The 22,538-nt window shown below is 40.1% G+C and overlaps 1 protein-coding gene across 1 annotated transcript in view; it reads left to right on the forward strand.

Moving 5' to 3' along the window:
* The first annotated feature begins 2,021 nt into the window (after positions 1-2,021).
* Positions 2,022-22,538, forward strand: part of IPO5 (importin 5) — a 44,894-nt gene continuing 24,377 nt past the window's right edge. The window contains exons 1-9 of the mRNA XM_062624626.1: positions 2,022-2,492; positions 7,119-7,199; positions 13,010-13,202; positions 13,678-13,780; positions 14,023-14,119; positions 15,193-15,297; positions 17,928-18,050; positions 18,148-18,268; positions 21,908-21,995. Coding sequence (XP_062480610.1) covers positions 2,031-2,492; positions 7,119-7,199; positions 13,010-13,202; positions 13,678-13,780; positions 14,023-14,119; positions 15,193-15,297; positions 17,928-18,050; positions 18,148-18,268; positions 21,908-21,995 — 1,373 coding nt within the window. The 5' untranslated portion in view covers positions 2,022-2,030. The remainder of the gene's footprint in view (positions 2,493-7,118; positions 7,200-13,009; positions 13,203-13,677; positions 13,781-14,022; positions 14,120-15,192; positions 15,298-17,927; positions 18,051-18,147; positions 18,269-21,907; positions 21,996-22,538) is intronic.

Raw genomic sequence — 22,538 nt, forward strand, 5'->3', positions numbered from 1 at the left:
GAAGATGCTTGCTTCAATGTCTTGAACTCCAGGGTGAAATGTATTCAAATGCACTCCTAGAACATTATACAGCGTGAGTTTAATGATCATTATAAAGAGAGGAACGGAAAGACACACACACATAAAGAGACACTCTTGCTAGGCTTGTTCTAACAAATTGCAACAGGTTGTTCCTGCCTTCCCTTTCCAAGGGAGCTCTGACTTTGACTTTCAACACAGGTACTCAAAAGTCTACTTCGCAACTGTTTTTTAGGTCTTTGGTAAATTACTGATTCCAGTTGCCTATCTGTTTCTCAGAGACAGTTTTTATGTAACAACCCATTCCTCACAATTACAGATGGAAAAAACAGCATGGGCAAGAAAACAATCTTCTGTATCTGACGATTTACATTCTCTCTCCAACCCCTACCAGCTACTGCATTCTTTAGCTAGTAATCCTACTACAGATTTATGGTGAAATCACCGTTAAGATGAAAGCAAATACATTTATTTGTTTACACAGGGAAAGCATACAGCAATGTCACTAAGTTCATACAAACCACAGGTGACAGAAAAGCAGGGAAGTTGTGCTTATTTCAAGATCCCATCCAAAAGGCCCTCCAGAACGTGTGACAAGCTGTAAACACCTAATCCAGACACCTGGCATCTGAGGGCATTTCCAGAAGAGCACTTCACATTAGAAAGCATGCTTGCTTTCGTCATTCATCTTCACTTTTGGTCCTTCCGAGCTTTCAGTCAGCATAAAACCATGCTCTAGCTCTGCCTGCAATCCTTAATCCAGTCAAGAAGTCACTTCGGTCTCCCACCAGCTCGTTGGCTGCTCCCTCCCGCTGCCAGAGCGCTTGCATCCCCCGGCAATGCCCCAGCGGTAGTGCCAACCCCAACGGCACCACATTCAGCCAGTCCCGGCCTCACAGCCAAACCGCAGGCAGCATGTCGAGTTAGTACCCCCAGTGGCAGAAAGGCCTCAATCAGTGCGTGGGGGAGGTTCGGAGCCTCTCACCAGGCACACTGTGAACCTTCTATTCTGTGTGAGCTTTTATTCAATCATATACTTGGAATTCGTGAACATAGCGTGCTGCTGACTGCTGTTTGAGAACGCACATGGCTCTGACCAAATCACACGAGCATGGAAATAGAGGTGGAGGTATGTGACGGGTGTTGGACTCATTGAAAGCAGAGCTTGACATGGACCCATATGAACGATATACATATATAAAAGGGCTGTATCCCACATCTTTATGCCTTGGACCCGTACATGCACCTGCTACTTGAGCGTATCAGTGAAACTCTTCATATCACACATTTTCCACAAGTGTTATGAGAAACAAGTCTTATGAGGAATGGCTGAGGGAACTGGGGATCTCTGGTGTGGAGAACGGTCAGGGAGGACCTTAGTGCTCTACAACTACCTGAAAGGAGGTTGTAGTGATGCAGAAGTCAGTCTCTTCTCCCAGGTAACAAGTGATACGACAAGAGGTAATGGCCTCAAGCTGCACCAGGGGAGGTTTAGATTGGATATTGGGAAAAATTTCTTCACCAAGTGCGTGCTCAGGCATTGGAAGAGGCTGCCCAGGGCAGTGGTGGAATCACCGTCCCTGGAAGAGTTCAAAAACCGTGTAGATGAGGCCCTCAGTGACATGGTTTAGTGCTGGACCTGGCAGTCCTTGGTTAACACTTCATCTTAAAGGTCTTTACCAACCTAGCTGATTTTATTGTGTGATGTGTACTGAACGGTTTCTCCCGCAAACCCGACACCTCACACCCCACACACACTGCCGCCCAGCAGCTCGGCTCCGGTTGGGTCACGGCGTCGGGTCCCTGCATTCAGCGAGGAGGAGCGGGAAAGGTGCGGGGCGTGCCGGCGGCGCCAGACGCCTCACGATCTCCCGCGCTTTCCCTTTCCCTTTCCCTTCCCGTTCCCCCGCCGCCCTGCCGCAGCTCGGCAATCCCGGCACAGCCCCTCCTTCCCCACGCCGCCCGACCGCGCCTCGGACACAGCCTGCCGAGATTGCCACAGCCACCCACCAATGAGGATGCCTTTCGCGGCGTTTCCCCGCCTCCGTCCCGGAGGTGTACCAATGAGGCAGGAGGAGACGAACTGCCATTCAGGGATGGTTGCACAGTCGCTCTCCGCCCCCCCTCTCCCGACCCTGGCGCCGAGTCTCCAGGACGTCACAGGGAAGACCAGCGAATCAGGGGCGAGGCTCCGTGCGCCGCAGCCAATGGGCGGGCTCGCGAGCACGGCCGGCGCAGCCAGCCCCAGGGCCGAGAGCCGGGAGCGGAGCGCGGCGGTGGTTCCGCCCTCTCTCTCTCTGAGTCGGCGGGCGGGGGGGCCGGCATTCCCCCTCCCCGCCTCCCTGTCCCCGCCCGGCCGGCCTGCCTCTCTCTCTTTTCCTTTCGCAGCAATGGCGGCGGCGGAGCAGGAGCAGTTCTACCTTCTTCTGGGTAACCTGCTCAGCCCAGACAATGCGGTCCGCAAACAGGCTGAGGTAACGGCTCCGCCTCGCGACGGCCCTGGCCGACAAGCCGGCCTGTCAGACCTCCGGACCTTACCGGGGGGAGGGAGGAAGGAAGAAGGTTTACGGGCGGAGGGGGGTAGGGAGGCGGCGGGGCCGGCAGAGCCCCACGTGTGAGCAGCGGCATTAGCTGCTGCCGGGGTGGCCGGGGCCTGCCACCGCCCGTCGACGCCGGCTCTCCGGGGAGCAGCTGGGCGATTCTCCTCACCGGGGGCTGTTGCAGTCGTTGGCGAGTGCTCCGGCCGCTGACCCGCGGGAGGGCCTGAGGGGTCGCGCTTCCCCTCCTCCGGCGTGTCTGGCACCGCCCGGCCGCTCCGGTCCCGCGCTCCTTGCGGTGCAGGGCCCCGGGGGCTGCTTTCAGCGATTTCCCCTGGCGAAACAGGGCCTAGGCTGGCTCTGTCCTGGCTGACCGGCGTGACTGAGCGCAGCCCCGGCTCCGCTGGGAAGGGGGGAGTTCAGGCGGGTAGCGGGGCCGGTCCTCGCTGGCTCGGGAGGGGTGAGGGGGGTGTCTGCCCTCCGTGGGTGCGGAGCTCGGAGGAACGTGATTGAAGCTCTCGGCCTGGCCCCGGTGGACGGCTGCACGTGTAGCCTCTTCCCGAAGTGGTCCTCGCAGAGGGTTTGTCCTACCCCGGGGGCCTGTTGCCGGCTGGGGCAGGAGTGGGGCCGCAGCCTTCCCCCGGCCCGCCGAGATTTTCTTCTGTTGCCAGCCAATAGCTTGGTTTTGAACTTACGTGTATTCAAGTGTTTCGTCAGCTAAGAAATATTTCACCAAAAGACGCGTTTTCAATGTACTGAGCTTCTCTGTTATCAGCAAAACTTTTCAGATGTGTTATTTCAGCTGAAATGCTTTGTGATGGCTAAGCCACGTTAATTCTTTCTCTCTGTCATGCTTAAGACTCCATTGTCAAGCCTAGTGGGGAATCTCTCACATTGAATTAAATACTAGCGTCTAGGTTTAGCATGGATTCCCACTGCATGGCTGCATGGGTCTTTTATCGCTCTCATCACTTCAGCGGTCAGCAGAGTTCAGCGCATTGTTTGGCGAAGAATAAAAAGCGTTGTTCCTGATGGTGCAGTGAAAATGTCTAAAATATAATTTGGGAATGAGAAGGAGGGGAGACATACATTTGTAGAAAGCTAGCAAAGTTAAATACTGATTACCACAGATGCTTTCTAGAGAAGCAGCAAGAATTATTCCCACATTCCTGAACATAGAACTATAACAGAGGCCATTCCCTGGGAGCTGAGTTTCTTTCTCTTCCCAACTGCCTGCATGTAACAGAAGAACATTTCTTGTAACTTTTTGGACTTTATTAAAATCATGACAAAGTAAATTTATTAGCTATGTCATAATGTCTGTGAAAGAAAACATTCTTGGAAAAGAAATCTGAAATTTAAGATTATTACAGCTGGTCAGAAACCTGTTTGGAACAGAGTTTGGAGGTTTTTTTTATCTTCGCAGCTACATATGCACTGTGGTCAGTTAGAATAAGAAAGCTTAATTGTCATGATAGATTACCAGATTTTTCAAGTACATTGATTTTGTATACAAGTACAAGCGAGTAGTGTAACTTTTACTTATTTAGCTGCACTGAATCTGGCATTGGTTTTTGCATATTTCCAAGGTGTATTGCAAATCTTTTTATGGTTTAGGACCATTCAGAGTGGAAGGGTCCTCAGGAGGTCTGTAGTGCAATATCCTGCTCAAAGGAGTGTCAGCTATCAGGTCAGACCAGGTCACTTGAGGCTTTGTCCTGCTGAGCCTTGGAAACCTCCAAGAACAGAGGCTGCACAAGCTCTCTGAGCAACCCACTCCTGCTTGATTGGCTTCTTAGGGCAAAGGGTCTGAAACTCTACCCAGTCTGAACCTCCTTTTTTTCAGGTTATGCTAGTTGTCTCTCATTCTTCAACTGTGAAGAACAATCTGCTTGCTAAAACCATACTCATTTGATCTTAAGCATCTGTGTAGTCCATTCGTTTTTTTATAGTGTACTTACTGTCAGAAAGCAGTGTTGAATACCACAGGGATTCAAATCACTGCAGGTAGATTGAATAGGAGGTTTTAATTTGTGTCTAATGAAAGCCAGTGAGAAAGAGAAATGGATGGACAGGAACTGAAGGAGACAGACTTTGGTTATTTCTAATAGGTCTGGTGACAGAAATTAGGATGAGGGATGTTCTGTTGAACACTAGACTTGATGGACATGTAGAGTCATACCCTGTTTGAGTGGGGGTGTAGTGAAAGCTGTAAAAAAAAAAAAAAAAATGGTGGGGAGGATAGTCCAGTCGCTTAAAACCTGCTTTTATTTAAGTATTTATGTATATGGAACTATGTATGCGTTAGCACACTCATAACTTACTCTGAGCAGCTTGCTGAAACCTGGTTAGTTCATATTATCTCCCATTAAAAATACTGGAACTTTGTTCACTTTAAAAGTCTGTCTTTCTCTTACCTTCTGATAAAGAAACTTTTGTCTTGGTGATTTTGTGCTCCTTTTTTAATATACATTTCTCAAGTTTAGAATAACATGAGTACTAAGAGTAGATAATAGATATTTGCTTGCATGTATTTTGAAAGTTGGTCATGCTGTGTGAGAAATTTGTACCTCTGGATAAGGTAGCTGGGGAACTAATAGTGAGCTGGGGAACTAATAGTGAGCTAAAAGAATAGAGTGAAGATGTAGCAGGATATATAGTTAGGGTTGTAGCCAAGGGTAGTAGTAAGGTGGGAGAAGCCAGCAAAGTAATCCTCCACCAGCACAGGGGGAAGGTTCTGGTCTTGGCCATGTGTTCCTTTTGCCCAACTTGCCCTAGTGCTCTTTAACATCCCTGAATCTGGTTTACTGAACTGACAGAATCTATGTCAGTGAACAAATAGGTTACTGCCATTTCTAGTGAGTCTAAACAACTCAGAATTTCACTATTACCAGAATTGGCATGAGAGAAGCCAGCTTTTACAGTGCTTCAGTTGTCCACAGAATCATAGCTTCAGGTTCATGCTGGGCCTTTAAGGAACCTTCTTGTTTCTGTATATGTCTTTATATCTGTAGGTAATAGTACAATATAAATACATACATTCATGGAAATGGTGAAGCTGAGAAGATTTTCTGTTCTGACCCTAAATCTCATTTAATTTTGCAGTCTTCATGAAATTATTAGATTAAATGCATGGATTCATTGAGGATTCAGAATCTCGTGGACTGTGAGCATACATTAGTAACTAGAGGGAATATGAAGTAAGAACTGACTCCATGAACAAGGCCTCCTAGGAAACAGGGACAGAAGGTGGAAGAAGATGATGTCTAACATTAAGTGTGTGATGGGGAAACTGCTTTACTGAAAGAAGCAGGTATATTTGCAAGGTGTGTAAATTTGATAGAATATTGGAAAGCGCTGCTAAAATGGTAAGAATGTGAAGTAGACAGGCATGGGACTGTTTAAATTATAGTAGGCTTGTTCCTTGAGGATGAGATAGTGAATATTTGGAGGGTGGAGTAATTTATCTTCAAGACTGTATTCACAAAAAATAACTCTTTCAGAATCAGTAACTATAGAACTATTTCTGAATGTTTCAAGTGGTTGCTCTTCAGCTTGCTGTTACCTACATAGGCTTTGTATATTAGAAACAAGTATTTATAGTTTTAAAATGCTCACACATGCCATGTTTTGGATAGGAAAAGGTATTTTGCTTTACAAAGCAATAGCAAGTGTACTGCGCAGCAGAAGTGTGTAAGGCAGTGTAACTGAACTTCTCGTTAAACTTCCCATTTTATTGAGAGGGTTTCTGTAAGAAGGAGATTAAATAGTCACTCTGAAATTCAGGCAGGAGTTTAGAAATATAAAGTTCTTATTCCAGATGTTTAGTTGAGATGTGTGACTGCCACATGACAATGCAAAGGCTGTAAAGGGTTAAAAAAAAAGTACTAAACACTTTTTTTGGCCTATACATTTATCAGTGTGTATTAACCTGTTGGTCATAATTCAGTTTCAGGCTTCCAAAGGTCTTAATGCTTCTATGTGATAGAAGCTACGATGGTTTCTCAGGAAGATGCGTGTTCCTCATATGTTGTATTTCAAATTTAAACGGGAGATTCAGACTGAATGTAAGTCTCATTACATTACCTGAATGTAAGGAGGAAATCCTTTACTATGAGAGTGGTGAGACACTGGAACAGGCTTTCCAAGGAAGTTGTGAATGCTCCATCCCTGGCAGTGTTAAGGCCAGGCTGGACAGGGCTTGAGTGACATGGTCTAGTGAGAGGGGTCCCTGCTCACAGCAGGAGGGCTGGAACTAGGTGATCTTAAGATCCTTTCCAACCCAAACCATTCTGTGATTCTGTTTCTTAACTCATCTTGTCAGTGGTCAGTAGTGCATATATAGTGCATTCCAATGTATCAGGTCTTACTAGGTAACGAAAACTTTACTCATGATTTTAAAACAGGTCAGATAATTTTGTTAGGTTTATTTTTTTTTCTCTGTTATTTTCTATTAACTGTATGGATACTAAAGTTGTTTTAAAAGGAAAGTCAATTCATGTTAGTGCTTAACACATGCTTTCTAGTAATTGTTTACAATAAGATGCATCTCTTTTTATGCAGGAGACATATGAGAATATTCCAGGTCAATCTAAGATCACATTTCTCCTACAAGCAATCAGGAATACTGCTGCTGCTGAGGAGGTATGTCTCAATAATCTTTGAATCTTGCATTTTTTTCAAGAGAATTTGAAAAAGCGGGGCAAGAGATCAGTGCTGGTCATTTGGGGATAAATAAACAAGCTGGGCATTAACCGAGTCATCTTAATTTACGTTTGTAGAGGAACCACTGATCTAGTTTGGTGCATGTCAAGTTTAGTAGCTGAGACTTTTTGATGGAGGATACTTAGTTTCAGATGTAGTCTTTCATAAATGACTGCCCAGATGCCCATCGTTTTCTGGTTGAGTTTTTCATGGTTTCTTTCCTTAAAATGAGTAACTAGTATATGACTGTTACTGTGCTGTTCCTTCAAGTTGCAGTTGAGGAATATTTTGCATTTTGGGATCTTGTGCCTCAATGTGTTAAGCTTGTATATAATCTGACGCATCTTGTGCTTCTGAAATGAGAACTGAGGGCAAAATAAGGTAGCAGTTGTTTTGCAGGTGGCTTTTGTATTTTGTCCTGTTTGGGGAGGATGCACTCATTAAGTCATCAAGCAGTGTTACAGAATGTATGGAGAGCAGTTTAAGCACTATATGCAGTTTTTCTGCGGGCATACAGTAAGTGTACCTTTTAGTTATTCCTTAATTTTGTAAAAGCTAGCATACTTTGCCATCAGGTATAGTACTTATTAGTAAAACTATTATTCACTTGGAAATGCAGAGTTGAAGAACTACTAAACTTTCAAGATATTACAAGCTTGAGTCACTTAAAAGTAAAAACATCTGTTGTCCTGTAAAACTCTAGATTTGAAAACATCAGAAAGATGTAGCATATAGAATTTATGAACAGTATTCTAAGGAGCATGTAAATGTGCTGTTCTCTCTGGATAACTCTCTCTTCTCTTAGATGGTATTCGATTTAGAGTAGATGCTCTTTGCTTTTTAGTGCTCAGTAAGTACTAGCTTGCTAATACTGATGCTTATCTACCTGCAAAGAAATTTTCTTCTAACAGAATCCTTTAGTATTATACTAGCAACTGGTTGCATAAGAGCTATGTAGTTTTCCTTCCTGCCCCTGTGAGGGGTTTCAAACGATAAAAGGCTATTGAGTAGTTTCTCCTATATTTAAATTTGCCATAAAAAAGTTAAGGTCTGCCACTGCCCTTTTTTCATCAGAATGTCATACATGATAATCAGATAACTGTGCCCTAGAAGTCATAGCTGCATTGCATGTGCTTCTGTTTTGAATACATGTGGTAAGTCTGAGTTGACAACTCATGCTTGTGTAAGTAAATATTCGTTCCATGTATTTAATTATTTTATTCCCATTACATCAGTTAAGGAAATAGCCCAATCTACAACTTATTCAGAATCTGGCCAATGAGTTGGATTCCAACTTAACTCAAGCGCAAAGGAACTTTTCACCTGTAGAAGTTACTCTTAATGAGACAACAGAGGTTAACATTTGTAGGATAACTTTTCATTTAACTCCACCAATGGATAAATCAAAGACGTTTAAATGTTAGCTCATAACTCAAGAAGACACTAGGTGCTGGACTCAAAAAATATCCTAATAAATATCCAAATAAAACCTGCAAACAACCTCTCTTCCCTGTAAATCCAAACACGTAGTACGTAAATAGAGCCATCTAGTGAAGTCATCTCTATGTTACAGCTAAGCATTGCAAATTAACATGCAGGAAATCATTCTCTGTGTTCAGTATGGTGCTGCTGTCAACAGGTATGGTTTTGTGTCAGCATATGTTTTATGTAAATCCAGATGTTGGGAGGAATAGTGCATATGTCATCAGGGGATAAGGGTTTGGGCCTGTTATGAGGCCTCTGAGCATGCTGAATGTAAAGACACCACTAAACACAGGCTGCTGGAAGAAGACTTAGAACTTTAAAGATCCCTTGCCCAGGCAATGGGGGAAGATGGGTTCAGATCCTCCTTCATCCTGAAACCTCTGTATTGCTTTACCCCCTCACGAGAAAATCAGGCTGAAGAAAGTACTCCATCCTGGGATGTGTTGTAGAGAGTACAAGATTCTTAGGACTACTTGGACAGCAGTTGGGGGAATCCTGACTGCAACCTAGTAGCTTTGGCATTTAAATAGAGAAACAGGGATTCAGATCCTACTTCCGGGACCCCTTACATTTGACATTGAGAAAAAATAATATTAAGCTAGATCAGAAATAACTCTTAAAACTAACTGTATAACAGGTTTTCTCCTAACCAAATACTTAAACCATGGAAATAATCACCTTTTCCCTCTCTTCTCATTTCATATTTTCCTGATAGCAGGGTAACACTGTTCACAGAAGTGAAGTGTCTGATTTAGCAGTGAGAACACTTCTGTGCCAGATGATATGACAGATGATTTGTACACCTCAGGCTGAAGAGGGGCTTGAGCCCAGGTTTCCAACTTTCTGAACATGTAGTCTCACTGTTACAAAGTTAGGATTCTACTTCTTCCTATGCAACTGCATTTTAAAGGGTTGTGGAAAAAGATGGTACATATTCACAATTTATATTTGCTGATTTTTATTCTTTGGAGGCTTCTCAGGTGTTAGAGGCTGTTCCTTTGCAGTTTTGATTTACTGCCTAAATCTTAGAAAGGAACAGAAGTTCTGCATTTTCTCTTGCATGTATTTTCTTCCCAGTTAACTCTAGTTTGGCAGTTTCAAATTGCATTCTCATTTTCAGTTGACTAGTTTTGAGCCCTGTGAAATACAATAACAAGTGCTGTGTAAAACTGTGTTTCTGCTGTACTCACAGCCCTCTTAGAGGGCTCTGACCTTTCCCTTCCTCCCCTCCATATTGTCACATGAAGGGGTTGCATTTCTTAGTCTGAAAACTACTGCTGTGGGCAACTTCCTGTTCAGCATTTGGAGGGGAAGGCAGGCAGCCCATGCACTTGTGAGGCACCAAAGCTCTGCCTTTAAGTATGCAGGACCTTAGACGCTGTGTGCTTTGAATTCTGCATGGGGCTGGATCCCTAAATGAGGTTGTGCAAGTCCGTCTTTGGACTGTGTCCTAAATATTGATTGCTTCCATCCATGCATGTTTTCCTCCTTGAGGACCTAAAATAAAATCAGACTGTAGTACATGAGATAGACTTTTGCTTGCAAAGTATGTGGGATTACCTGGACACTTTTAATGCCAGTGGAGAGCATGGTGTCCCAGATTTCTGTTCATAATTCTTATGCTTGCCCTGCAAGTTGGTTGTCTTTTTGTGCCTTGGTTCCATCATCTGTAAAGCCCTAGAACATTTTTATAGCACTGAATTCTATTAATAAGAAGCGGTATGTTGAAATTTGAGAATTATGACTGCTTCTTATGTTAATAACTTTGACATTCCAACTGTATGTGAGCACCTCAGTAATTTAGAGATGCAGAAGAACCCAATGGTAGGAGAAAATTCTGCTTTTTTAATGCTTCATTGGAAGTTCCTCTTTTGGGATGTACACTTTATATTGTTCTTGTTCTCATTAAAAGCTATAGCTACTAAGCCACAGAATTTTAAAATGCTTGTTTGGTTACATATCTTGCAATAATTAAATATGAAAGAGCTTTTGGTGTGTGTGAAAAATACATACTTTCTTCCTTAAAGCAGAGTAAACAGCCTCAGAGCTGACATTAATCCAGCCATGTTCATCATAATTAAATTGGCAGTGATTATTTTCATATATAGGTGGATATCTGCTGAGGAAAATATGCCATTTATTATTAGAAGTCAATTGCTTCTTTGCCACTCCTTCAAACGTTTGAATTTGCTTTAGGGAATTGGGGAATTCTTTTCTAAGCCAGTAACTATAACCAGGACCTAATGTATATAATGCTGGTCTTGGGTCTTTCTGTATTCCTTGTTACTTGTGTTTTTACTTTGCAATCAGTCTGTGTTTGTCAGTCTTCTAATATTTTTAACTCTTCAGAGGGGGAATTCTTATCTTTGAGACTGTGTGCTTTATGAGCATAAGCTTTATTCTCTGTCTGGCCACCAATTATTACTTCAGGAAAGGAATAAATACAATGTGGGGTTTTGGTCATTATCAGATGTTGGACATAATGCACAGAAACACAATGCCCTGATTAAGGGAAGACACTGCATTGAAATTTTTGCCGTGTTTAGTCCCAGCAAACTTGCTCCACATTCATGGTTTTTCCTGTGTAAGCTCACCATACTAACAAGGAGAAATTTAATCTTTCACAATATCAGTCCTTCCAGAGGTGGGAGAAGGAAAGACTCCATTATATTGTGTTGCCGTTAAGGTGCTTGGATACATTGTTAGTGGGATTCCCAGAGGCAGCAGAGAAAGAATCTTTCTCCTTCCTAAGTCACATTCCCCATGTGATGACCTGTTCCTGGAGAACTTTGGCTTACAATGGGAGCTACTGCACAACTGATGACTGTGATCCATTTTGTTCATCTGTCTTAGATCTACTGATCCTGTGTACATAGTGGCTTTGGTCCACACTGGAGCTGTTAAGGAGATAAGAAATGATCTAGAGTATAGTTCAGTTCTAGTCTTTCCCTTCAGCTAGTGTAGAGGTGCTTTGTCTTTGCATACACTGCTCTTTAGCTGGATAGGAGAGAGCTGGCTAGATTGGAAGAAAGCACAGTGAGTTTCAAGACTGTAGAACATAAAAAGGAATGGTATCTTGGGGGATGTTCTAGCAATACCCAATTTTTACAGGGTACATTAGCAGCTGAGACTTAGAGGCAGTTTGTGTTCTTATCTGTAGATTATGCTGTAGCTATATAGGTGAGAGATCATTGGAAATCAGACTTTGTAAGTTCTGATGGTCACTGAATACTTTCTAATTCCACAGGCTGTTGTAAATGAAACTTTTTTGTTCAAGTACACATTAAATAAGGATATCTTAGCGGAAAAATAAAAGAGTGCATGTTACATTGGAGTGGGTTTTTTTGAGAGGATTTAACATGTGTAAGGTTTTGTTATATATGTTAAACTTCAGAACTTTGGGGATGGTTTTTAATTTGTCTTTCTAGAAACACTGATTACTGAACCATCCTATTTATGAAGTTATTCAGTGCTTCATATGTCCTTGCCTTTATCTATTCATTTTAAATTACTCAGCCATGCTCTTTGCTTCTGGTTCTTCTGGTACAAATACAGATATGTAAATTACACTGTTGTGGAGTTGCTTTATGCAAGCAAGAAGCATAGAAAATTGCCATGTGGTATTGAGGTTCCTATGCTTATTGAAGTTTGAAGAAGATTGTTTCATCATAGGTCTGCAAATGGCTGAAAGTCTTGTTTTTGGGGTTTTTTTGTTTGTTGTTTTTGTTGGGTTGTTGTTTTTTTTTTTTGTCAGAGTAAAATTTTATTTGCAAAAGTCTAACTTGGAGTTTGGTTGAGAAAGTGAAGGAGGGTTTACAGGTTAATTTTCTGACAAGTCCGTCCCATTAAGTCACTTGTTAATCCAGAAAAACCCATATGGATTATAATTATCTCAGCAAGTCATTTAAAATAGAAAGAAGTCATGCTTCAAACTATCTTTCAATAGTGCAGCTATATCCTTACCTTGCCACAAAATATGTCCAAGGTTCATCTCTAGGAAAAAAACTGAATATCTTGGTGGATTTTGTGATTATTTCTTTGAAGAGCTGTAATTGTCAGAAACATGATCAGAGGTCATGTTTCTGTACTATGTTTTTACTTACTATCGTAATTGTCATCTGTTGTTACTTGAGAGGTACTTCATTCACCAAACAAGTCTACACAGAGAAAACTGGTCATTTGGAAGCATGATGTTGATCATCTTTCCTCATAAGATCAGGATTATCATATCAAAACACTTCTAACATACTTTTCTTATTCAATAGGCTAGACAAATGGCAGCTGTCCTTCTACGTCGTCTTTTGTCTTCTGCTTTTGAAGAAGTTTATCCAGCTCTTTCACCTGACGATCAGACCTCTATCAAAAGTGGATTGCTGTTGATTATTCAGTTGGAAACACAGTCCAGTATGAGAAAAAAGATCTGTGACATAGTTGCTGAATTGGCCAGGAATTTAATAGGTACTTTATATAAGCTGGTATTGTGGTAAAATGTCTATGTATTGATAGTACCTGTATTTTTATCTGTTGTTCTCTGGTCTTCTGTAGACATTTGCGCATGACGTACTAACTGATTTCATGGTTTAAATACTTGTTCACATTATCCTTGATCAGATACAAATAAGATTCCTTAACTCTGTGTTTTAAATGGCTTGAGTTTAGGTGAGATTCTATTAAGATTTAGAAATCCAATTTTGTTTAAATTCTCATGAATGTCATGCTGAACATATGCATCGGTTTCTTTCTTGAGGCCTGTTACGTAACAGGAAATAGAGATCGTCTGTTCCTGAGTGCTTCTTGACACTGTGACTTGGGCACATATTCAGGGTTTTGGGGTTTTTTAATTAACTCCAGTAGTGATGACTGGTTGCCCTACACAGTTGAGATCTAACCACTCTTAAGTTTGCTTATCCTAAAATTTTGTTGTTTCATCTAGATGAAGATGGCAACAACCAGTGGCCAGAAGTTCTGAAATTCTTATTTGACTCTGTCAGCTCTCAGAATGTGGGTCTGCGTGAGGCTGCTCTACATATTTTCTGGTAAGCCTTCAGGCTTTGCTACATCTTTTCAGGTTAGACAAATCATGGCTGTAAAAATGTTAAGAAAAACTGCCACAACTGAATTAACAAGCAATCGTGTATTTTTCATTTATTGTGAGGTATTTGGGTTTATTTAACCCTTATATGTACAGTTATAATCTGTAGCTTAAACAATGGATAAGCTTAAAATAAGGTTAAAACTGTGAATTTTTATTAATGTTTTTGTCCTGTCTTATCCTTAGGAATTTTCCTGGGGTTTTTGGCAATCAGCAGCAACACTATTTGGAGGTCATTAAGAGAATGCTGGTTCAGTGTATGCAAGATCAAGAGCATCCATCAGTAAGACCTTTGCTTGTTTTCCTACTATGTCCTGAGCATAGGAACTTTGTGTAGTAGTCTCAAATACGAAGATTAAACCACAGTTTTCAACCAGAGAATGGCATTACCTGAAACTGATGTACATCTAGAGTTTTGATAATGCCTACTGCAAAACAATAGGGTCAAACCTTTTTATGGTCTTAAAGCTTACTGGCTGGCTTCTATCTGCCCTGCTTAGGCCCAGATTCTTCCCTAGTAGTTATGCTTTGAGAAATCTAATTGTAGTGGGCCAAAGCAGAGACGGGGGTTTTAGCTAGCAACATTGAGGGGTCAGAAACTCCTTGTTAAGCTTTCTTTCTGGCCTTTATGTTTAACAGTATAAACACGTAGTATCTCCACACATAGTATCCATACACGGTACGTCTCCAAACTGAATATGCAACAGCTCCTTGAACTGTGTTTCCCTGTAAGAGGTTATATTAGCAAGCCTCTTCTGGAAGGCTTCAGATTTATTGATTTGTGCTAAGAATTGTACTTTGAAAATGTTTCTCTTGTTGTGGAAAATGCTGGGCAAGGATAGGAAACCCTGCTGTGGTATATGGGTTCAGTTTGTTGCTCCCCCATGGATTATTTTTTCTGACCTTTGAAAGTCAACTGAGTAACATTTTCTAAAGTACCACAAGTCATGCCTTTAAAGAAGCATGTTTTGAACGCTTAGATCACACTTCTTGAAAAATGGGACTTTGACACTTGCATACACATTTGAAATAGGGAGGGAAGTTGAAAACAATAGTTTTTACCACAAAAAAAAACAAAACAAAAACCAAATGCAAACAAAAGTAGGGAATACTTGCCACCTCATAATACGATAAACATTTTTATATCATATAAGACATCCTGAAGATGTTCATTACTGCTTTACCTTAATTTGAAGCAAGATGTAAAATCCATGTTAAAAACTAATTGATATATCTATTGTAAAAGGGAAATGATAATACAAAATGTAGTCAAATAATAGGCCTAATATTAGAAAAAAATAAAGGCATGTTTCATTACCAGGTCTTCATGGTTTTTTCTCTAATCCTGTCTTCTAGATCAAGACTCTGTCTGCTAGAGCTGCAGCTGCATTTGTACTTGCTAATGAGCACAATCTTCCCCTGCTTAAACATTTTGCAGACTTGCTACCTGGAATCTTGCAGGTAAGAAACCACACAAATAACGATGTGTTTATTACTGTCTGATGGTATCCAAACAAATTACTGATCTGCAAATTTGTGTAGCATATGAGTTTTTGTTGAGACCTGGATTAACTGTATCTTAATTAACCTGGCTTCAGTCCACCAGCAAGATAAACTGGAAACTGATATGGAATCTCATAAATACAAGCCAGTTGATAGTGTTTTAAGGTACATAGTTTAATGGTGATTAATTTACACAGTGTTACCTAGGTGTTTTGAGTTACCTAACTCAAAATCTTACAGCTTTTAAATTAACCATGAGACTTCAAGTAATCAGTATTTGGGAAGTTCATTGACCCATAATATCCTGTATCTGTTCATTTTAGGGAACAGTGTAGAATTTTCTGAACAAAGATTGTTAGAGTAAGAACAACAGTCTAGACAAATGATCTTTGTAGTTTGATAAACTAGGAAATGGCAAACAAAATGCCATTTTAAGCTTCATACCATTTCTGAAGCTGGATTAGATCTTTTTTAGGATGGATGAGTTTGAGTGAAGTTGGAATTCTAATATAAAATAGTTTACTCTTGGGGGGAAGCTTATTGTAAACCAAACTAGAGATGGAAATGGTTTGTGTATCAAGAAAAAGTCAAAATAACAAAGTACCTGTGATAACAGTGGTAGTGAGCTTTTGGCAATTTTAAATTAGGCTAAATTCAAGTTAAAGACTGACTGCTTGCTGTAGTCAGTACAGCAAGTCCCTGTTGACAGTGTAAACTGTAAACCTTGTCTGTGTGTGCTTTATGGCAAGCTGAAGAAATACTGTGCCAAGTTTGCTGGCTTCTGCAATTGATAGAATTCTGCTTGATCTTAAATGCAAATTGAGGGGAATTTATTAAAATTAGCTGAACTTGAAAATGTTCTGTAGTGTGTACAAGAAGTATTTTGATACTGAGGTCACTGTTTGGTGGTTAGGCCCTGTCTGTGACTTTGGCAATAACAGTATTGTTCAAAAATTGTAGCTGGTTGAGAGGACTTTGGCTACTGAGTGCTGCATGAGTGGGAGTGAAGCAGGGTTTGGGGTGGGCATGCCATTTGTCTTTATGTTTGGCAGTTGAATAGTATGCTGTTTTTAGACTTCAGACTGGTAGCCCACTTTGTGTCCTGTAAGTTTCAGTGCTACTATTTTAGGCTGTAAAAACACATGTGCTTGGCTTGCATTTTCAAGCTTCATTTTGCAAGTACACAGCACAGAACTGTGATATGAAGTCTGTCTTTTTTAAGTACTTATTGCAAGAAGGACTAGATTTTCTGGCTGTGGTAATGCAAGATTGATATGAAGATCTGAGTTTATAAATAGGAGATGGGATGTGCTAGAATAGTGGTGAGTGACCTTTGGAAACAGTTGGATGCTTTTTTTGTTGCTGTTGAAGTTAATTTTGAAATGTTGGCGTGGTAAAAAAGCTAAAAGTAAAAGTCTGACTTGGCAATTCAGTTCTTTCAGTAAAATATGTAATGGTTATGGTGAAAATTGAACTTTCAGTACTAATACTTGGAACTTTGAGATGCAAGAGATTTATCTTGTAGTGGAGGTAAAAGCAGCTGGAACTTCAGCTTACTTCTGTGGTTGCTGGTTACTACAGAAAAGTGCTTCTGCCTTATAGGGCTCACTGTGCACTTTGAACTTCTTCAGAAAACTAGTATTGCTTTAAAAACCTGTCAGAGGTGAAATGGGTATAAAATAAGGAGTTTTACAGGAACTTCTAGTAAGGATTATATTATTCTCTTCCAAAATCAGAGGATGAGCGGTAACTATTGGTACAAAAGGCCTTAACCAAGATAAATTTATTTTCCCCTCACAGAACATTTCTGATATTAGAAAATGCTGCTTCTGTGGAATTTTTCTTAACTTAAAATGGCTTTTGAAGTTATGCTTGTCAAAACATAGTGTGTGTTTTTGCACGTTGGTGCCTCTGATGTCTGACCGTAATTCTTTTTATATCTGTCTATTGTATTAGATTTAAACTAATAATGGGCCAAAATTGATGGCTTATAACATTGTGAGCCATAACTTACTGTAGAAAACTTGTCATTTTCAACCCTGCATATTATTCCTTTGTAGCTGTTACAGACTTACGCATTTTCTGACCCTAGGATCCCACTGGAAAACGTAGAGTCTGAATGAAGGCTTCCAGTTAGGTTTTTTTTTTTATTAGTTCTCAGGTTACTGCTCTAGCTGGGCGCCTCTGCAGAGAGACTCCTACCCCAGTTCCTGCTTCTCAATTATACATGTGCCACCCATCTTCAATCACTTAATTCTTAACAGTGATCTCTTGATTTCATACTGGTTTTCACTGTTGCTGGGCTGGCCTTCTGAAGTTACTTTATTCTCTTGGAATTGTCTCCTTATTCCTTATCTTCTTCATTCTGCTTGTATCTGCCAGATTCAGGTAGTTCTTTGTTAGCAGCATTAGTTTTATCAAATTCTTGGTCAATTCTTGCAGCCTAAGGCTTCAACTATTTTAGTTCCTAATGCTAAGTGAGGCTATGTTAATGAATCACATTTAATCAGATTTCTTCTAGAACAGTAGTCCCATTCATAGTATTATTTGTTTTTATTTAATCTTATCTTCATCTGACCCCTTTATAGGCTGTTAATGATTCCTGCTACCAAAATGATGATTCTGTCCTGAAATCCCTTGTAGAAATTGCAGATTCTGTTCCCAAGTATTTACGACCACAGTTAGAGCCTACATTGCAACTAAGTCTGAAGGTAAGGCTAGTTTGTTTTGGTTTTGTTTTTAAATAAATCACTCTTTATGGCCCAGAACTTCTGTTGTAATCATTTGCTCTAATCTTTTGGATTGTAGCTGTGTGCAGATGCCAGCCTCAGTAACATGCAGCGTCAGTTGGCACTTGAAGTAATTGTGACCTTGTCAGAAACTGCTGCTGCTATGCTGAGGAGGCATACCAACATCGTTGCACAAGCCAGTAAGTATTTTACTCATTCTCTTTGAAACAATTTGTCTTTACAGTGCTAAACTGACTTTTGCACTTAGTGGCAAAACCCTGTCTAACTCAGAGTTTGCTGGTGCTGTTAAATTCAGGTGACACTGAACTGAGTTTTCTTATAGAGAAAACCCCTTATTATGACTCTTCATAAATTAATCTGTGCTCATGCAGCCACCAGCAACCCTAACCCTAACAATACGGTAGATTCTTCATTAAGCATTTCCAAGGAAAACACTACTTTCAAGTTTTTCTGCTGGCTTTTGAAATTTTTACTGAAGAAAAGATGCATTTAGTTCTCAAGTTCTATGTCTGAAGTTTGGTATGTAGGCCAGATACTCTGGTGCGGGCAACTGAAGGCTGAAGGAATTCAGCATGCATGTTAAGCCTCAGTATTGAGTTAAAGCTGTGAATTAAAAATCAGATGCTTATATAAATAGAGGTGGTCTATAATTGGTCTATTTAACGTGGATTTTAAATTCTTTGGAGAGGCACTTTTTTAATTGTGCATTATTATCTGAGACACTAAAAATATTCTGGACAGCCCCAGCATCAATGCTGTGCATAGTGATATTTCTGTGCCTTTTACACTGTTTTTGAGAGTAGATCAGGGCACACTGTAGATCACTGACACGGCAGTGTAGCCTGCTTTTCGGAAGGATTATTTTCCCTCCTTGTCATGCTTGTATTGGTCTAAATTCTTGCTTGTTTTCTGAAACTTTGGTAAAGACAATTGTTTGGTTTTTTGGTGTTGTTTGTTTTGTTTTTTGTTTTGTTTTGTTGGGGGTTTTTTGTTGTTGGGTTTTGTTTGTTTTTTCATTTGTGTGCTGAGGCTGGGGAAAGTTGTATGTATACATGCCATTAAAATAAGTTAAAAACTTCTGGAAACTGAAAGTTGAAAACTGGATCTGCTTGGCTTAATCAGAAGTTTTCCTTATTTGTGGAATAGTTGTGTAAAGAACAAATTCTTTTACAATGTATTTTGAAATTTGAAAATGTTTATAATGCTGTCTTTATACTCTGTCCTGTGGCTTCTTAGGAATGCTAACACTTGACACTTGCTGTCCCCAAATCATGACAGGCTTCTTATCTGATCAAGCAACGTAGTGAAGTGCCTCATACCTTTTTAGAATGTATTACTTTTACATTGGGTTGCTAGCTGCTGTTCAGCAATGAAATATTTGTATTAAGATACTGTATTAAGATAAGGTACCATTCAGGAATGAAACGCCTTTGGTATGTAAGCCATTGTAAAATTGCTCTTTAATATTAATGAATCACTAGGTGAAAGACATGTATTTTGCAGAACTAGTAAAGCAGTTACATTCAGAATGATTAAAAGGCAGCAAAAAAATTGCTTTTGCCTTGGTTTTATGACTTAGTTTAAAATGATTTCTATTTTCATTCAGCTAAGAAGTTGCTAGATCACTTGATCCTCACAACTAGAAGGGGGTCTTAAGCAAAACTGTCATCTTACGCTGGTTTTACTGAACATGATGGTGATTTAGGAGTAAGGCTGTATCCTATGTACCAGTTGTCTGCTCATTAATTCCATGAGTTCAAACTTTGCTCCTTGAGCTCAGTGTTCAATATAAGAGAATGGTTTATTGCTCTTTCCCTAGAAATGAAACCTGCAGCCTGTCTTTGGCTATAGTTTTGCTTGGTCTCCAGAAAATGAACAGTCATGGCGCGCTATGATAAGAAACAGGCTTAGTTATCCTTGAACTTCTTTGTATGCAATCTGTATATTGGCAATAATTAGACTTTGAGGGCTTAGTGAGACTTCAGTGCAGACCTTTACATTTAAAAAAAATTCTTTGTGAAACTGCACTCACAGGCAGCCACATTCATATTAAACATAAAGGAGAACCAATATGTTCACAGGCTTTTGCAGGTTCTTGATGTAATGGTGGCCAGGCAGCTTTGGATGACAGTTTGTTCTTGGCCTTGCTTGTTAGTAGCAATGAACACTGACATTTTTTGGAGCCACATAGCATTTGTGGTAGACGGTGGTTGACTTCCATATTACAGAGGTGTGACAATGCATGTGCTTATGAGTGTCTGTGTCTGAAAAGCTTCTGGGCTATACTACTCTATTGTTTTGTTTTTTAAGGAAATTCTTTTCAGTGACTAGTAAATAAGTAGAATTCTGACATGTGGGCATCATGTTAGAGAGTTAGTGTCCATTAAGTTATCTTGGTACATATATAAAAACTTTCTGAAGGTTTCTGCATACGTAGTATAATCTCTGGCTGAAGACACATAGCCACATCAAGCTAATCAATCCATAATTCAATCTTTTCTTGATACTTGCGCCATGATGCTGTCAGTAAGCAGTATTTTCTTCTGTCATCAGAAGTTTATCATTTGTTCAGGTGTATGATGAGGTGAGTTTGCCTAGGATTGTGCCTGTATAGTAGGTTACAGTAGTGTAAGGTTATTAGGAAATTCACCACTTGCAGTACACCTTACCAGCTGCAGTTTATCTCATCAGCAGCATGGATTACTGTATGCTTCCTCTAGTTTTTGAGGTAGGTTGCTGTAAAGGACAGTTAACTATGATGCCTGCCTTCAAGGTATGTGGTAGATTGTCCTAAAAAGATTCTTAAACCTCAAAGGTTGAGTTTTTGACCGAAAACTTTAATTTTCAGGGCAAAATAAAGCTTATTTGCATAAATTATATTGAATTCAAACAAATGCTCTGAGCAGGTAGTATAGTATAAAGAATACTTAAGAGCACCTTACTTTGCTCTGAAAGTGCAAGATGTGTGTACTTTTCCGCCTTTGGGCTTCTGAAGTACACAAGAACAGGCAGGCTTACAATAGACAAATCACTGCACTTCTTCCTCTAGTGTGAGCTGCTTGGAAAAATAGGTGTTGCTTATTGTATAGTAGTTGAATTTTATGATAAAGATCGTGTAATGGCCTCTTTAAAGACTTATAGTGAGAAGAGCACACGGAATAGATCCACAGAGGTAGGAGCAGAAAAACTGCTGGATTATTATGTGTAAGATACTTTCATGATGCAAACCAAAATTTTACATTGCATGGGGGGAAATTTCAAGTTCTAAGCCATTAGCTTATTATAAAAGTAAAACTTTGTGCTAATTGACCACTGTACATACAGTTAACAAAATATATCCTGTCAGGGTTGAGTATCATCTTTCATGAATATAGTCTCTTTCATCAGTGAATGTTTGAAGGGTGATGTCAGAGTTTCAGCAAAATGAATGAAGTATATCTGAGTTCTTAAAGCATATAATGCTATTTTTAACTTTTCTCAAGGAACTTAGACTTTATTAAGTAATTTACATTTGCAGTCTTTGTGATTTAAAAAAAATCTTGCATTGAACTATGGGTCTCTAAGAAATACACTCAACATTTTTTCTCTTGATTTGAACGTTCTGAAAATACTCTTCTGAAAATGTATTGTGAATTAGTGGCTGATGTAGTTTGACAGACTTGACTATCTGCTACTGGAGGAAGAGTTCTCTTTCTTCAGTTATTTTTTTGAAAGGAGGGAACTTGTTATTTGAGAACATATTTGAGGTATTTCTCATCTATTTTAAGAAAACAACCTGAGCTTAAAATTTTTGTTGTGTTTTTTTTTTTCTTTCTCAGTTCCTCAAATGTTAGCAATGATGGTTGACTTGGAAGAAGATGAAGACTGGGCAAATGCAGATGAACTTGAAGATGATGATTTTGACAGGTAATTATAAAACTAGTTGTTTTGATATTTTATCAAGACTGTGTGCTAAAGGCAAATTTTAAGTGCAGAATGCAAATAACTGCAGTGCATTACTTTCTCCTTAACTCAGATAACTTCCAGTTTTGTTCCCTTGGTCACGAGCAGTGTATCTGGCTGTTCTCAAACAGGTTTTAAGTAGGCTATTTAGGTACTGTTCAGCAAATAAATCCTTTTGGTATTTGTGTATTGCTGTAATTTACTTGTACATGTTACATGTACTTTTGTCTGCTGTTTTGCATTGTTTTAACTTTTCAGACTTGTTTCTTCTGTCATTTATGTTGCTCAGTTCAGAAGTCAGCACTTCTTAACCCTTTATGTTAGGGATAGGCTGGAGAGTATGGAACTCTGGGGACAGGTGAGCAGTCAACAGAGAGTTTGTGGGTCAGGGTTAAAGGGAATATAGCTATGGGAGACATTACTGTGGGGATCTGTTACAGACCGCCTGATCAAGGAGAACCTGCGGATGAAGCACTCTATAGACAGATAGGAAAAGCCTCACGCTCG

The sequence above is a fragment of the Pezoporus occidentalis genome, unplaced genomic scaffold (assembly GCF_034315485.1).
Source record: "Pezoporus occidentalis ecotype Australia unplaced genomic scaffold, CSIRO_AGI_Poc_V1 ctg27, whole genome shotgun sequence".
Classification (NCBI taxonomy): Eukaryota; Metazoa; Chordata; class Aves; order Psittaciformes; family Psittacidae; genus Pezoporus; species Pezoporus occidentalis.